At 41.1% G+C, this 17,868-nt stretch overlaps 1 protein-coding gene across 3 annotated transcripts in view; it reads left to right on the forward strand.

Moving 5' to 3' along the window:
• The window catches only part of pdia5 (protein disulfide isomerase family A, member 5), a 32,610-nt gene extending 16,400 nt beyond the window's left edge, over window positions 1-16,210 (forward strand). For all 3 annotated transcript variants that reach the window (XM_086052001.1, XM_086052002.1, XM_086052003.1), the window contains 9 exons: window positions 492-583; window positions 3,077-3,148; window positions 4,098-4,234; window positions 7,149-7,219; window positions 7,342-7,505; window positions 8,092-8,222; window positions 9,739-9,809; window positions 15,006-15,140; window positions 15,215-16,210. In XM_086052001.1, coding sequence (XP_085908127.1) covers window positions 492-583; window positions 3,077-3,148; window positions 4,098-4,234; window positions 7,149-7,219; window positions 7,342-7,505; window positions 8,092-8,222; window positions 9,739-9,809; window positions 15,006-15,140; window positions 15,215-15,292 — 951 coding nt within the window. In that variant the 3' untranslated portion in view covers window positions 15,293-16,210. The remainder of the gene's footprint in view (window positions 1-491; window positions 584-3,076; window positions 3,149-4,097; window positions 4,235-7,148; window positions 7,220-7,341; window positions 7,506-8,091; window positions 8,223-9,738; window positions 9,810-15,005; window positions 15,141-15,214) is intronic.
• The last annotated feature ends 1,658 nt before the right edge of the window (window positions 16,211-17,868 follow it).

The raw sequence follows: 17,868 nt of genomic DNA on the forward strand, positions 1-17,868 counted from the left end.
AGAGCTTGCTCCTCTCCTCCAAAATTAGATCATAACGTCCCCAGATTTTCCATCATTCCTTTGATGCAATGACGTTTGCATCTATAATCCATGTTCGTCCTTTGATTTTTGGAGCAGATTTCTGAAGCACTACGCCGTTCAGGCTGGGAAGAAAATAATAACTCAACTTTCCCCAACAGGCTGCACAATGGATTCTTTGAATTTTCAATCCATTCAGTGATGACATTGCTTTTACCTGTGGTGAAAATGAGCAAAAATAACAGAGTATCTTTTTTTTCTAACCACAATAGCGTTATTGTGTCTCAACATTCAGTGACTGTCAAAAAAGAACAGTATTTGTAAAAGTGAATTTCTGGTACTGCTTGTAAAACCAAAGCCAAAGTTGGCTGTAATAAATGTTCACCTAACCAACCAATCGGAGGACAGAAAAACTGCATGTGATGGTAAAGCTGGTTTCGAGCTTCTTTGTGGTGTTTTTTTTTTTTTTAAAGGTTCTGGCTGGCATGAACGTGCACCCGTCCGAATTTGACGGCCTCAAGCAGGAGTTCAGCGTCAAAGGCTACCCAACCTTCTGCTACTTCGAGTGAGTGCTCCGGGCTTGCTGCATCAGTCAGTGATTTTTGAGGCGGCACTCGTGTCGGGTGCAGTTAACGTCTACTAAAAAAAATGGCCTCTTGTCTGGTGTCTACTCTGTGTTCAGTCGTCTCAGTGCAGCTTGAAGGATCTTAAGCGTTCCTGAGTGGTGGATTCATTGAGGCTGACAGGTGTTGCTTGCTCCTAAAGTGTTTATCTTCTCCCAAATTTCAACACCAGCCTGACCTTGCTTCTTTTGTTCTTGAGTCAAATGACTTGAGGCATTTCAAGGCAATTCAAAATAACTTTAAACAAACTTCTTTTTTTTTTCTTTTTTTTTTGATTAAAGTATTTTCTCCGCATGATCTCTGATACTGAAACTTGGAGGGGTTGAGACTGAATCAAGACTAGAACTTTAAGGGGTTGAGAGTGACACCTTGAGTGAACCTAAACATTTTTTTGAAGAATATTTTCCCAGCAGGCCCACTAGTTGAAACACGGCGTTCTGATTAATTTTGCATTTCTGGAGTATGAGTTAAGCAGAAAAATGCACTCGTTTTTAGCCATCACTGGGGGCGGCCATTTTGTCTTCATTCGACTGAAAATGACGTCACAACTGCTCACAACGACCAATCACGGCTGACCATTTTTCTGAATCTGAGCCGCGATTGGTCGTTGTGAGCAGTTGTGATGTCATTTTCAGTCGAATGAAGACAAAATGGCCGCCCCCAGTGATGGCTGAAAACGAGTGCAGTAACACTTATTCCACAAACGCAATATTTATCAGAATGCCTTGCTTGTTTCAACTAGTGGGCTTGCATAGAACATATTCTTAATAAAAAAAAAAAAAATGTTTGCGTGACTTCCGCTTTAAGACTAACACTTTGAGAGGTTGAACCCAAGCAAAGACAAGCTCTTATGTTGTTTCTAGACCAAACATTTGAGGAGGGGTTGAGAACAACGAAAGAGCAGGCTCACGCTCGTATGGTCACATTAGTCCAAATCGACTAAATTCATAACCGAAAAGAATTACAGTGGAGTTTTACGCCTCTGCAAAGCGTAACAACAAGCATGTGTTGAAATAAATGCCTCATTGACAGTGTCACTCAAAAGTGGTTTGGCTTTTAACAAAGCATCTGTTGACCCAAAGAGGCCTATAAAACATTCACAGCAAAGTGTTTATTGTCAGACCAAGGTCATAAGCAGGCATCTGTTGGTCTGCCAGTTCATTCGCCTCATGGTCGCTTTGGGATCCCCACCAACACCCCGCGACTCTCTTTGCTCTCCCCTCCGCCGCCACTCGGGGCGTCACGAGCCCGTTTCATATGTTGACCGAGTTTGTTAGCAGTGTGCGGGATCTTAATCATCCCTATTTCCACATTAAACACCCTCATTCCAGCCTGGCTCTTTAATTAGATGAGGACTGATTAAGCGCTCGTGGGGTTAGCCAGCTCGTTTGTGTGCATTGTGTGTTTGTGGACACACACGTAGACAGTAAGCAGGAGGGCGGGGGGGGCGGTGGGTTCATTAACGGTAGTGCCGCGGCGGCTAATGACCATGCCAGCCCAGTGGCTGCAGTTTAAAGAGCATCTCGCTGATGAAACAGCAGCTGATCACTTTTGGGCTAAAGCGCTTTCATCAGCTGTGGCGCTATCGCAGCGCTGCACCTGCTGCGAGAAGGCGTATTGGAGATTCGTTCAATTTACTCACCTTCTTTTATGATGAGGAACGTCGGCGCTCTGTGCCGGGGCTCATTTGGCTTGACATTTACTGAACCTGACATGAATGGAAAAAGCTGACCTGGGACCAAATAGGCCAATATTTGGTAGCGCTCATCATGTTTCAGAGACTAGTCAAGACACAAATACTGTATAAGGTATTGAGACCAAGTCAAGACCAAAACTTTGGAGGGTGCACACGAAGTCTAGATCAAGACATTAAAGTGGAAATCAACCCAAACAGGTAACGACCAATCACGGCTCAGCTTCAGAAAACAGGTCAGCCGTGATTGGTTGTTACCCGAGCCCTGAGCAGCTGTGATGTCATTTTCAGTGGACAGAAGTGACAAAATGGCCGCCTACAGAGATGGCTAAAAACGGGCGGATTAACTCTTATTCCACAGAGGCAATATTGATCAGAATGCCTTTCAACTAGTGGGCTTGCTTTAGAACGTATTCTTGAAAAAAATATGTTTGGGTTGACTTCCGCGCAAAGTCAAGACTTTGAGGTTGGAGACCAAGCCAAGACTAATACCTTGCGGGGTTGAGACTGAGAGTAAGTCCAAAGTATGACCAACCCACTTTGAAGAAATTGAGACTCCGTCCATGTGGGCATTCAACGATAATAATAAGTAGGATAGTTGTTTTTGTGACACGTATGAAATAATGTCAGCTCTGTCAAGCAAGCAGTCAAGGCCTTGCTATTTTGCAATTGTTTTCCTTTCAATTTCTACAAATTGTAAGCCCTCGTTGGAAATAACCGTCAAGTTTTGTGTGTTCTTTAGGAAAGGCAAATTCCTCTACCACTACGAGAACTACGGGGCCACAGCCAAGGACATCGCAGAATGGATGAAGAAGCAAGTAGTCGGAGCTCCACAATTTACATCTTTGAGAAACATCTGGAGTTGATGCATGACACTATAGTCACTGTATGTGAAATATGCACGTGTGCGTGTGGTAAATATCCTGTGCTTCGCGTGTGTGTGTGTGTGTGTGTATAGTGTCACAGTTGTTGCCATACAGGTCACAAGCTAGCATCGCTATAATCTGTTTCACGCTGAACAAATCAAGTTATGCTTTTAACAATAAGTGTGTGTTATTACTTATTATTGTGTATGCATGTGAGAGAGAGAATTATTGAGAGGGAAAGAGATCATTTCGTGTGTGATGATTGATTGTATTTTAATGGAGTGTAATAGATGATTAGTGTTCCTGGGAGAATTGAGTGTGTGTGTGTGGTACATAATTGTTGCATTTGAGAAAATTGTTTGTATATGTGGAGGATACGGTAATTGTTCTGATGGAGAGAATTGTCCATGTGTGATAAGCTTAGTGTGTGTTATTATTGTGAATGCGTGTGAATGACACAACTCAGTATGTGTGTGTGAGAGACAGTAATGGCGTGAAAGGTAATTTTGTGTGTGTGTGTGGGCACTGTGGGTCATTGTGAGAGAGATGATTGTGTGACAATTGGGAACATGTGTTCCTGTGCGAGAGAATTAAGAGCCGGAGTGCGCGAGAGAGTTACACGCGTATTGCGTGTGCGAGAAGTCTCAGTGTGTGTATCGTGCGTGGAGTGGCGTGTTTATATTCGTGTCCATGTGTTATTGGCAGTGTACAAGTGTGATGTCATCCAGGCGGGTTTGTATCAAGAGAGGGTGTGTGTCTCATGCATGCGTTTGTGTGTCATGCTTGTGTGTGCGACATTTTGGTTCAGGCTGGACATCTGTGTCTGATTTACACACACACACACACACAATCTGGATCTAAACAGATTTCTTGTTTGTTTGTTTTTTGTTTTTTCAGCCCCCAGCCAGTGCAGCCAAAGACTCCTGAGGTGTCCTGGTCAGAGACGGATTCGTCCGTCTTCCACCTGACAGACGAATCCTTCGACGTCTTCATGGAGGAGCATCCAGCCGTCATGGTCATGTTCTACGCCCCCTGTGGGTATCGCGCCACACTACAGGCTCGCCGCACTGCCAACCACCATAAATAATCAACACCATGCACATTATTCAACGTTATTTATTACTATATGTAAACATGTGCCTATAAAGTTCCATTTCAATCGTAAATATTGAACAGGTTTAGCCTTTACGATTGTCGGCCGCGATAGTTTACGAGAAAGAACGGAAGAAAACTCACTCTCAGCACACCCCACACTACAGTCGAATCACTCTTAACAGTCCCCCACACCACAAGACGACCACAAGACGTTAAAATCCACACACCACATAATAAGGATTAGCGATCGTGATTATTGAACAGGTTTAACATTTGCGATAATCAGCGTGACAGTTTTCCAGGAGATACTGTAGGTGGAGAAAAAATAAATGTAATCTTTTAACAAACAGGGTAATCACTTAAAATCACATTTTTTGAGACATCGGGCATTCGAGCCTCTGCACACTTTGATCACAGGGGATGAAAAATTCTCCAATTTAGCCAGATTTCCGGGATGTGTGTACCCTGCTGTGTGGGCAGGGTACAGCCCCCCCCACGCTCGGCCCCGCCCCGTTATAACAGACACACACACACACGCGCAAGCTTGTCTGGCTGCACTTTGGCAAATGCGTGGCTGTCATCGGTGTAGATTAATGGTTCTCTTCACGCCCGCCATCATCTTACATTTTCTGCCCACCTCTCAGCGCAAACAATCCCGCTCGGTCAACGAGGTCATCACTCTGCACATTACCGCAAACAACTTCGTCTTCTGCCCCGCAGCTCCAAAAAGCAAAGTTTTACACTCTTCGGTCCCTTCTTGTGCCAGAAGGTTTTTTTTTGTGGGGGGGGGGAGTGTTTGTTTTTCTTTTAAACTAGACAATGTAATACTATGCCGCCACTCACATTTTTGCATCAGGAAGATATTAACGCAGATTTTTTTTTGTAGCACTAACTCCTTATTGGCAACAAGCATTACTGGTGGGAGCGCACAGGAAATGACTTCAGTGTCAGGATTTTATGCTATTTTTGTGCATCATGTTGCAATAACGATCAACTTTTGGTACCTTTATCAATCATATGAAGTATTTTAAAACTTTGACCATCTTAAACTCAGGCAGTGATGAAATAACATTTTGAAATTCTTTATTGTCATGCAAATGTAAAAAAGGAGTTCACCGGTCGAAATGTCCAATACTGATGTCATGTAAAACACGAAATAAAATACTGAAGCCTAGCGAAGCTAGCGTAGCAACCTCCCCGTCAAACAGCTCAAATGGCTGTCACGGAAGATGTCAAAATAAGGAAAGCCAGTCTAATACGTATGAGAAGGGGTAATAAATATCTCAAACTCAAACAAATGAAATCAACTGCTGTCACGTTAAAACGTCACGTACATAAAACACTTTAACCAGCAGCTAGCGGTTTGCGTGAGAAGCTAAATGTATCGCTGTACAATAGATGTATGTGGTGTCTTAGCTTTCTAATTAAAAAAAAAAGTTTTATGTCATCATTATGTGTTGTTGTGTGTAGAATTTTGAGGATAAAAGGAATTTTCCATGTTGGAATAAGGCCGTAACATAAGAAAATGTGGAAAGTTAAAAGTGCTGTGAAAACGTTCCAGGTGCACTGTAATTCCTGCAGATAAAATTTCCAAATAGTTGAGCCCTAGTGGAACTTTTCTGGGACGTCTGCGCGAGTAGCCTATTGATTTTGAACGGTGTGCTCGCCGAGGAGAAGGAAGCCCTCTTTGGCCACAATTTGCATGATCGCACGCCTGGCAGCCTCGTCCCTCCTCCGCCACGCCGGCTGATTTATAGCCTGCACCGGCGCTGAAGAAAGGAAGCGCTCAACTGTTTTGACAAGGGCAATTTAGCACCTTTGGAAATGTACCAATTTACTTGCACGCGGCGGCGGATGGTGTCGCCATCAAACGGCCATACATCTTCAAACGGCGACATCTTGTAGAGGCCCCGCGCGACAAATATTGCGTGCGTTTGCCGGGCTCATGCTCTATTAAATGCCTCGGATGCTTGCTGTGGTGTTTTTGTCGAGATTTAGTGAAAGGAACAAATGTGCGCACCCTCGCGTTCTGGCAGCCCTTCTTCATTAAGAAAAGTTTAGCCCCTGGACTCCAATCCGACTCAGATTTAGTACAACGTTACATTAGGTGGCCTTTATGAACTGCTGTAGGCCTTTGTGTACATACGGTTACAGTTGAGCGCATACTGACAAAATGGAATTTTTATTTGGTCCGTGACCGCGCTATCAAAATCCATTCCAAATGAATGCAGCAATTTTGGTGTTGTTAATGAACAAAAAATGCAATCTGGAATAGGGCTGTGCAATTGATCAAAATTCAATTACAATCGCGATTATTACACTCCCACCATTACAAAATTGGCATAATCGTAAAAAATGATTATTAATACACAAGGAAATCATACTTGAATTTATACATTTGCATTACATTTTTTATTTTGTAATAAACTAATTTGATCGATTGTGTTTGGTCCAAAAGGAGCTTACATAGTTTCAAAGAAATGTATTTGTCCTTAGTTACAACATTTTCTCGTTTTGTAGCAACAAATAAATTGATCGTCTGCATAATCGTGATTTAAATTATTACCAAAATAATCGTGATTAACACATTTTTCCCAATCGAGCAGCCCTACTCTAGAATCATACAGTCGTGACATGAATGGAACGTAAGGACAACTTTTACCCCATTTCTCGTGCGCATCTTGCACGCAAATTATCTCTCTGTACACACATCGTCCGTGTCGATTAACTATCCACATGCACAGTACAGACTCCATGTACACGCGCTGCCTGTTGAATGTATGCAATGTCTGTACACTTTCTGCTCTGTTCATTGAGCTTGACGTCCTGTTGAAATGTTGTGTGCATCTATAGGGTGTGGCCACTGCAAAAAGATTAAACCAGACTACGAAGAAGCGGCCCAAATACTCAACAAAGATCCAAAGGTTATTATTTTTTGTTGTTGTTTTTATGTGTGTGTGTGGTGTAATGTGCTTCTGATTAGTGAGTCCTCCCCTCCCTGCTGTTCTCTCGTCTCTAATCTTTGCCTTGAAATGTGTCTTGGCAGAGTCCGGGCGTGTTGGCAGCGGTGGACGCCACCGTCCACAAGGCTGTGGGGGATCGCTTCAAAATTTCCGGATTTCCCACCCTGAAGTACTTTGAGAAAGGCCAGGAGATGTACACGCTGCCGCACGTACGAACGAAAGACAAGATCATCGACTTTATGCACAAGTGAGAGAGGCAACGTTTTTATAAAAATATGCCAGCGTGACCTCATACGGGCACATTTCTAGTCTACATGCGATGTGTTCATTTTCTGCTTTTGGTTGTAGATCAATGGAAAAAGTGCTTTCAGGAGGGGAAAGTCATGGGTGGAGAGGCTTAACTTGGAAATGTACAGGAAGTTTGACGTCATTTGTAATTACAGTACAGGCTCCATTAAGGCAAAATACAGAACATGACATAATGTCACGCTCTTTTTATAGCATGTGAGATTCTTCTTTGTTTAAAATCTTCACCGCGTTCAAGGGTATAGAGGTAGTCTTTTCTTTTTTTAAATTTTTTTTATTTTAATTTTTTTTTGGGGACCATTATTGAAAACGAAACATTCGTTGAACAATCCTTGACACAGGGCATTGTATTTCAGTCAAGTATTCAGGTGTTTTTGGCCGATTTAATGTAAACCTATTTAAAGTGAAACTTTTGCAGGATTTCAGTTAGTCTTATTTCAACCTGTTGCAACCTTTGGAGGATTTATGGTAGTCTTTAAAATGTTCATAATATACCATACTGTATTTCATGACTCTCCATGCTCCAGTCCACAGGCCCCGCCGCCACCGGAGCAGTCCTGGGAGGACAAACCCTCCAGCGTCCTCCATCTTGGCTCGGAGGACTTCCGAGAGGCCCTGAAGAAGAAGAAACACAGTCTGGTCATGTTCTATGCTCCATGTAAGACTGCCATGCTCACTAACTCGGGGTCGACATGAAATTATGAAGTCTTTAAAATGACATATACCGGTTGAAGTCGGCTATTTGGACTGTTGAGGTTTGAGATCTCGCTCCTCCTCCGGGATCGTCTGTGATCATTTCCTCGGTTTTAACCAGCTGCCATACGTAAGTCCTAGCCAGTTGCCAAAATCTCCTCATCGCGCGACATGAGGACTCCGCCTAAACCCGGGGGAGATGGAGAATATCCAACAATCGTGGGGAATAAAAAACATCACAGTACCACCTGTTTTTAACATGTCCTTATGAACATGGGAGTGTGTAACAACTTTATAACCATTGGAAATATCCGAGGCCAATGAGTCATCCTGTCAGAGCGTGTCTGCTTCATGGAACATTAAAAAAAGAAAAAAAACGTCTTGGCAGCTGAAGAAGCAGCAATCTTCAAATGTGTTGCCTCATTTTCATGCTTGAAAGTTAAAAAAAAAAAAAAAAAAAAAAACTCAAATTATCCCATAGTCATGAATCTTATTACTGCATGGCTAAAATGTCCACTAGGGAACACTGCAGAGCGCAAGAAATACATGAACAGGCAATTAAAATCTGCGTCTTTAATGAGGCACCCTTAAATCCCACAAAAGTCACTCAGGTTAAAATACAACCAGTGTAAGTCCTTGAAAAGCTGCACAAACTAGCATAAGAATACCGTGAAACCTCAAAACTTTACGTAGGTTAAAGTAATACTACCCACCAAAAAGTTGCACATCTTAAAACTTCTTAAAAGTTGGGCATGTCAAAAAATGTTGCAAAAGTCTCACTCGTTAAAACTAGGTTACTTTAAATCCCACAAAAGTTACCGCCGGTAAAATTTGCAACTTCTAAATCCACATAAGTCACTCAAGTTAGAACAAGATTACCTTAAATCCACGAAAAAAGTCAGGCTAGTTAAAATTAGACGAATTTAAATCCCCCAAAAGTTTCACAAGATAAGTTGAGCTGCAACGTCCAAAGAGTTACACATCTTAAATGAAGACTTCCCTAAATTGACAATAAATTGCAAGGGTTGAAACAAGACACCTTTAAGTTCTCCAAAAGTTGCACAGCAACTTCCCTACTGCAAGCCCCCAAAAGTGGCAGCGGTCAATAGAATAAGACCTCAAATCCCCTCCAAAAATTGTACAGATTTAAACAAGACTTGCGTAAATCCGGGTAAAAAGTTGCAGAGGTTAAAATACAACTACATTAAATCCCCCAAAAGTTGCATGGCTGAATATAAGACCACCTTCAATCCCTCAAAATTCCCTCGACATTTTGTGTTGATGTTATGGTAAGATGTTGTCTGTGAACGGAGTCAAAGTGACAGTGTTTATAGCGTCCATAAAAAGATTGACTGTGCGGTTACACGGCGGTGAATCGGCTCGAAGGCCACGTAAACACAATCAGTAGCGTCGCGCTGTTGACGGATGCATGTTGTGGCCCCGTGTGACACTTTTGTTGTCGTCGTCCTCCTCTTTGCCAGGGTGTCCGCACTGTAAAAACGCCGTCCCTCACTTCACCACTGCAGCGGAGCTCTTCAAAGAAGACCGCAAGGTGAGTCCACACTGATGCGCTTCACCTTCAACAGTATAAAACTGCAAATAAGCAGTAAGAAAACATCGACTTCGATTGTGAAATCGGTAAAAATGAGAGTTATCTTGGTAAAGGTAGATTTTATTTTGTTTTTAATTTAGAGGCTTTCTATAGTAGCTTCTTTAGTATTGCAAAATATAACAAAATAATAAATGAAATTGACATGATTAAATTGAAAGGATAATACATGGGGACATTTCATTCTGAAATGTAAATTTTAATCCAAAAAAAAGAAGAAAAGAACAAATGTATATTTGGACAAAAAAAAAATCAATAAATGCCTGGAATAAATTCAATTTTAAAAGACAAATGAAATGTGATACATTTTAAAATTTCCTTTATAGGAAAAAAAAAGTTATAGTAAAAACCGTATTAAAAAATAATGAAAATACTCAAAATATATGTTACTAATCATTTATAGGCAGTGGTTCCTTGAGATATGAGATGAATTTGTTCTGTGGCCATGCTTGTAACTCAAAAATTATTTACTAGGGGTGTAACGGTACGCTAAATCACATTTTGGTTCGGTTTCTTGGAAACTTCGCTTCGATATATTTTCGGTACCAAAAAAAATTATTATTTTTTGTTTATTTTGAAAAGATGACAAGTAAATGGTACATCTTTTTTTTAGAAAAAAAATAAAAACTAACCATTCGGGTGACATTCTAAGAAATTACACCAGAATAAAAAATACACTAACAATAAAGATCTCTTAATTTTGTAAATTATTAAGACACTGAAATCTTTAAACACTCAGCAGCAACAGCCTATGACACATCTAAGTATTCAAGTTAAAGACAAGTTGTCATTACAGTACATGTGTACACTTTTTGTGATGAAAAAAAAAACGTATTAATACACCCACGTGTACCGTTACACCCCTATTATTGACTTTATGAAACAAAACAAAATACTGTAGAATGTAATCAATTAAACTGGTTGTACATCGTGATTAATTCATCGGCTCAGTGCTCTGTGCTGGTGTGCAAAACTTGGCCACTGGGGGACAGCAATATACAGTTATGAAGAAGACTTTTCACAGCTACTGTAAGTGACTCAGTAAGCTGCAGTAATTAGTCGTTTTTCGAGGATAAAGAATTAGTATCGTTATATTGCCTGTCTACATGTGTTGATGCTCCATTTGTGTTCAGATACCCTTTGTGTAAAGCATAACACTGACTATCTGTGTTTTTTTTTTTTTTTAGCCTACCTACGGCATTTTGCTTGTGTATTAGCATTACGAGTGTGGAAAGCAAAGTTGTGCGGTTGTTTTAAATACACAACCTGTAATTCTTTTTGCTTTATGTTTAGTTTGACAGTAAACGGGGTTACTTGTATTAAGGCACCATGGTAATAAAAGATCATTTTGCGCATTATAAATATGATGATACAATTAAAAAAATGTAAAATAAGTAATTCGCATACAACAGCTATTCAATAAATGAAAATACAGATTGGTTATAAACAGGCCCATTTTTAAGGGGGCAGTGAGTGCGGGACGTTTCAACAACATTGTACTGAATTCACAGTTGCTGATTGGACACGTCACCTCACAATGTATCTGCAGACAAATACCGCGCACGCGCGCCCTTTTGTTTTCCTTTTAAAACTGAGGTAAGTTCAAAAGTTTAGCCAGCGCTCTTGCCTCGCGGCAAATATTTCTGGGCGCGTGTCAGCAAGGAATGCGACAAAGCCAATTGAAAGCGCGGGAGGCGAGGCACGCTTTCAGGCAGTCACGGGAGGACACCTTCACCCTCCATCATCGCATAATAGCTCCTGACTCACACGTTGCCGGCGCGTCGTATTCCGCCTGCATCGGGATGCGCTCGCCGTAGCGCTCGACCTTTCTGAGGCCGCTCGTTTCTCATTTGCGCGGAATTGCTTTTAAATCGTTGTCAGATGGCGTCTTAGTCAGGCTCTTTTCTGAGGCAACCCTCCCGCAACACGCCTCGCTAAACGCGCAACACAACACGCTTCGAGGCTCATGTCATTGTTGTCACTGTTGCGGGTTGTTAGGTCACTCCTGGCAAAAACATCTTCTCTACCGCGTGGGCCAAGCGGAGACGCCCAACACAACAAGAAATACTTGTTTTTATTTCAAAAGAAAATTTGGAAAACTTGCATATCTAACAATAGGCATACCGTGAATTCCCCCAAAAGTTGCAGAGGTTAAACTAAGACTAACCTAAATCCAAATAAGACTGCAGTTATGCAGTACCTTACCTATTACCTCGAGAGCTACCTTCATAGGTTGCATAGGTTAAATAAAGCAAGACTACCTTAAATCCCCCAAAATGTTGGGCAGGTTCAATTAAAACTATGTTAAAACAAGACTACCTTTAAAAGTCAGGTAAATTCCCCCCAAAAGCATGTTGGTCAAAATAGCAATACTTTAAATCCTGAAAATCCTCACAGGTCAAACTAACACTGCCTTAAATCCCCCCAAAGTTGCACCGGTTAAAAGAAGTTTGCCTTAAATCCACCCAAAACGTCACACAAAGAATAACACTATCATAAATGACCCAAAGAGTCGTGGACATTCAAAGACTGCCTTAACAAAAATAATAAAAGAAATACTGTGACTCTGGAAAAGAGGTTAAAATAATGCAACCGTCAATGCCTCAATAGTTTTGCAGGTTCAGCTGAGACTTAACATCAACCTCCTCTAATGTGTGTGGGGTAAAATAATATCCCCAAAAGGGTCACAGGTTAAATTAAGACTAACCAAAGACCTACCACAATGTGCATGAGTTAAAAATGTAGACTTGCAAACACTGTTGTCATCTTTACGAGCCCTTTTTTTTTTTTTTTTTTTTTTTTTTTTTTTGTGTGTGTGTGTCGCGATAGTTGCTAGAGGGGTCGGAAAAGTCGCTATCTATAGTGCCAAATCTGTAAATTGTGAACGCATAAAAAGCTCAACTTTCAAAATGTATTTGACTTTGAGTTGATGGTAACGGTGAGGGCCGCCCAGAGACTGCGGGCGGACCGGTTGTGCCCCCCTCGGTCCGTAATCTGCCCAGGTCCGTTTTAATGACTGCTTACAATTTCGTTTAAAATTGGAATGACCTAAGACTACTGTAAATCCTCAAACTGTTGTGCCTTAAATCCCACAAAATTGTACAGATTGAAATAAAACTACCGTAAAACACCCCCCCCCAAAAAACTTTCAATAAGACAGTAACTTGGAAGTGGACTGATAGCTTCTTGTGCTGTACTGACAGCACTACAATTCAGTGTCCTCCGAGGACAATACGTCTCCACTAGTGCTGTCACCCATAATGCACTGGACTGAACATATTGACTTGTTGTTAGAGCTCATCCACCTCCTCTGAACATCGTCCCCTCTTCCCACTAATCAATGATGACCTCACCCGGCTGCACCAGAGTTCGTCATTGGACGCTCGCTGAGCTGAGCTCCAGGACTAATATGCTGCATGCCGGCGTGCTGTATTTTGGGCTCGCTGTATTTCTGAGCGTGACAGGAAGTTGTGCGTCGCTACGCGTTTCTCGCGATCAATGGCGGGTGGATCGATAAGATGATTGGCAGTGCACTGGTGGAGAAGCAAGAGTCGTATGACTTCATTTTGTGCTGTCACTATCTCACATTGATTGCTCACATGTCCCGCAACGAGCTCATTTAACGGCAGCAGTTGGAACTGCATCCCGTGCTTTGTTTTGGGGATTTTTTTTTTTTTTTTTGGAGACGCGCCACTGCCTTCTCACTTTGCGTTTTTTGCTTCTTTTTCAGTCTTGGAGGTGGTGCGTCTTTTTCTGTCAAGTCTGCCATCATGCTTTATCCCTTCGCTGCCGTTGATCTTTGCAGCACATTTCTGCCCTTCAAGTCGAGAACAAATAACTAAATAAGGGCTTCATTCGGCATTTTTGGTGGTGTTTTTATGCTGTTGGTTTTTTTTTTTCCTCCCCCCAATTTCCAAGTGTCAATGAAAATGAAAATTAAAGTCAGATGCCAAGTTCCAAAAATTTTTGCTGGTCACAAATGTGTGGAACTAATTAAGACTGTCATCCTCCATTCTTCATCCGCCCATTTCCAAGTATGAAAAACCGGGTGTTTCCAATTTGTGACTTTTGTTTCAAATCTTAAAGGAAATAATTTGATATTGTACTTTTTATGGATGCAAACAATGAAGACGCCACAAAAAAAATTTGGAAAGAAACACAAACAAAAACCACACACAAAATTCCAACATGCAAGAAACAAACGATACCTTGGCAAATATTTTTCATTGGCCCATAATTAAATTGAAAATGTGATTTTTAAGCAGAATTTGTGCGAAAATCTAATTTTTGTGTTGATTTTCTGAAATCCTGAAAAAGGAGGACAAAATGAAAGAAGTGAACAAAAATGACAGAAAAATTATTATTATTATTATTATTATTATTATAGTGCCAGGATTTCAGTGCAAGACTGCAGTCGAGGAAGTAATCGGCGTGGCTTTGCTTAGCTTTCGCAATCTTGTTTCTTTGTCACGCCAGGTATACTGTCCGACTTTTCATCCAGAAGTGATTACTTGCTTCCAATAACTGTTTGAACAAACAATGTATGCTGACCTGCTGCCATTTTGGCAAACGCAGAAGGGATCTCTCTTGTCAGCGCTTGGCCAGCTTAAAGCGTTTAGCGCCTTTTCCTCTCCTCAGCACATCTTCCACTTCCCCCGGTCAGTGGCGTGACCGCGCGATATGCGCCACTCAGCACTCTGAGAGACCGCCATGACATTTTAGCCGTCCCGAAAATGACGCCGGGCACGGCTCGACATTTACGCCTCATCGGCCCCCGCCCGTCTCTAATCGACGTTACGGCCTCTCGGAATCAAACTTCGTTCACATGAGAAGAATCGAGCAGACCCAGACCTTTTAAAAGGCTGTTTTATCGTCATTGTATATCCTTTCTGTACATTTTTACGATGTTGATCTACCGTCTAAATGTCTGCGAAGCGCACAGAGTGCTAACATTTGTAGCCAACGAGTAAAAAAAAAAAAAGACCATAAAAGAGCCAAAATGACGGCTACTTTTGTGTGAATCAATGCGTTAAATGTCGTCTGTGGATGAGACTTGCTTGGTATTGACATGAAAAGCCTCCTCACAGGTGTATGTTGTCCTATGCTCTGTGTGTCCATGTTCCCGTCCGTTCCTTCCAGATCGCGTACGCAGCGGTGGACTGCACCAAGGGACAAAACCACGAGCTGTGCAAGCAGGAGGGCGTGGAGGGCTACCCAACCTTCAACCACTACAACTACGCCAAATTTGTGGACAAGTACCACGGAGATCGCGGGGTAACTTTTGACACTTTTGCGCCACTAACTATTTTACAATATCGATCATATAAAGCACCCTCTCCTCCTTCCAGGAAGCGGGCTTCATCGGCTTCATGCGCAGCCTACGAGGCCGCGATCAGGAAAAAGTGTTGAAGAAGAAGGAGCTCTGATGACGATGGAAGGCCCCTTGGACCCCCGGCCCCCCCAGCCCCCCTCAAAACCCCTTCAAGGTCCCCATCAGCACTGACACAGGAGACAAAAATGACCTCAAATATTTTGAATACCACGCTATTCTTGTTTTAATTTTTTTCCTTTTTTGGTGGCGGACATAGTACACTAAATTCGCCTGGACACTGTGACTGATTATGTGACAAGCTACATGCTAATCTATGCAATCCCCAAGATGCTGGTAAGGGGGTCCCGGCAGATTTACTGTACAGAACCGTCCACCATCTCGATTCTGGCTGCTCATCAACATGCGACGCCACGGTTAGCGTAGCAACGTGGCGTGACATCAATCCAGGCCAAAGGGTGAGTTTTTGTCTTCAAATGGTGGCCTTAATGTAGTAAGAATTCAAGCAGGGGCCCAGTGCCTTTTGCTTGGTTTTCTTCCGCCCTTCAAGTCTAGAACAACAATGCCAAATATGGGCGTCATCCGACATTTTTTTTTTTTTTTTTTGGAATACTGCCCATTTCCAAATACTGTATGTTATTAGAAAAGATAATTCTTTTTTTTTTTTTTCACGACTTTTGTTAGTCTCAAAGTATGGCTGTGTGAAAACGAAATGAGACTGTATCAGCCTTCATATTTCCAGAAACCATGATTTTTCATAATGGTATCTGGAAATAGACAAATACATCTATTTGTAAAATGTATCTCCCAATTTTGCAATTTATTGCTGAAGTCCAATCTCATAGAATATTAATACAAGTTGTTCTAGAACACATTTCAAATACGGGAGATGTTAGGTGTGACAAAGAAATGAGACCCTCCAAATTTTGATATTTGTGCCCTTTTTCATATATGATGATGAAAAATCTCCAATTTGCAGAGAGTCTTGTTTTGTTTTTCTGGATAAAAAAAACAACACAGCAGACATAAAAAATCATTTAGACAGACAAGGTGAGGAAGAAATTAGACTGGCCAATATTTTTCATCCGACCATTATGAAATATAACAAATAAGGTAAGTCAAAAATGTTAAAGTAAAATGTATCAAGAGAAAAAAAAACAGATTTTGTTGATATTCTTAATACAAATAGAAGACATGATGTACACTAAAAAAATTGGAGATGTGAAATGCGTCAAACAAGACTGCGGCAAATATTTTTTGTTTGCCTATTTCAAAATACGCTAATGAAAACGCGCATTAAAATTTTTGCCCCAAAAAAAGAAAGTTATTGAATTTTGGAGATTCGTGGTGTGCCCAAAAAAACGAGACCTGGTCATGCCCCATATTTCGACACGTCTTAAAATTTAATTACTATTCCGAGCTTTTCTGTAGCACAAGTTTTCGTGTTAATCATCAAATATTTGGGTTCTGGTGTGGGAAATTTAAGATTCTCAGGGATCACGAGACGCAATTAAAGGGAGCGCGTTTTGCTGTTTTTCTGTGTTTTTGTTTGCCAAATGACAACAACAACAAAGAAAGAAAATAAGATACAATCACGCCTTGTCCTCACGTGGTGTTGTTACCGGAACATTCCAAGCAGGAAGGTCTGGTGAGATCATTCCAGTTTGTTGGGAGAATAGGAAGAGCATCCGTCACATCCCAAAGTGTGTGTAAGTGAGTGGGTGGGTGAGTGGGTGGGATAGGCGCGTGGGTGTGCGTGTTACACTAATGCCAAGAAGTCATTGTTGCCTTTGTTCAATCAGCTGTACACTATCACCCCCTACTGTGCAAATAATATTAAATAAAATCATACTTTTTCCAAAATGACTTTACTTCATTTACATCTCACAAAAAAACAAATTCTTTGAAGATCTAATGTAGCCTTGATGCAGTGTTTAAATGGAAAATGATTGCATTGTCATGGGTGACTTGCCTGTTCAAGCAAAAAATAATTTCAATTGCAACAATTAAACCTTGACGTTTTTATTGCCTGGTGTAGCAAATAAGTAGTGATTTAAAGGAAAAACGGGTCTTTTAATGGCAATTAATATATCACCTTTTAAGGTAAGTTGTGCTTTTTGTGGCAAAATGTAACATTTCTATAGCCTGTTGGTTTTATTGTTTCGCAAATATGACATTTGCATGGGCAAACATTCTCATTTTAAACTAATGGTTTTTGTGATTAAATAGTGTTTCAGTGGAAACGTGTAAGTAACATTTTCCTCGTAGCATTTTTGTGGGTAGGCATACAATGATAAAATAAGACATGTACATGGGAAACTAGACTATCTTAAGCAAAAATATGCAGATTTAGAAAACAATGGCAAAACATAGTCTTTTAAGAGCGAGCAAATCATTTTCTTAGGAAATACATCACTTTTCAACGGCAACATGCAACATTTTTAGAGCCTTGTGTAGCATTTTAGTAGTGAGCAAATGTTTTATAATGTTTGGCATATAGATGGGGAAAACTAGCTTGAGCAAACATATTCAGATTCCGAAAACTTAATGGTAACATAGTCTTTTAAACCCTGGGAAAATGTCAAGTTTAACGGTAATTTACAACCTTGTAAGTCAAATTATTAGGCTTTTTTGCGGAACAATGTGTTTGCAATGACGTTGATGAGCGATTGT

The sequence above is a fragment of the Filicampus tigris genome, chromosome 14 (assembly GCF_054856515.1).
Source record: "Filicampus tigris isolate MCC_2025a chromosome 14, RoL_Ftig_1.0, whole genome shotgun sequence".
Taxonomy (NCBI): domain Eukaryota; kingdom Metazoa; phylum Chordata; class Actinopteri; order Syngnathiformes; family Syngnathidae; genus Filicampus; species Filicampus tigris.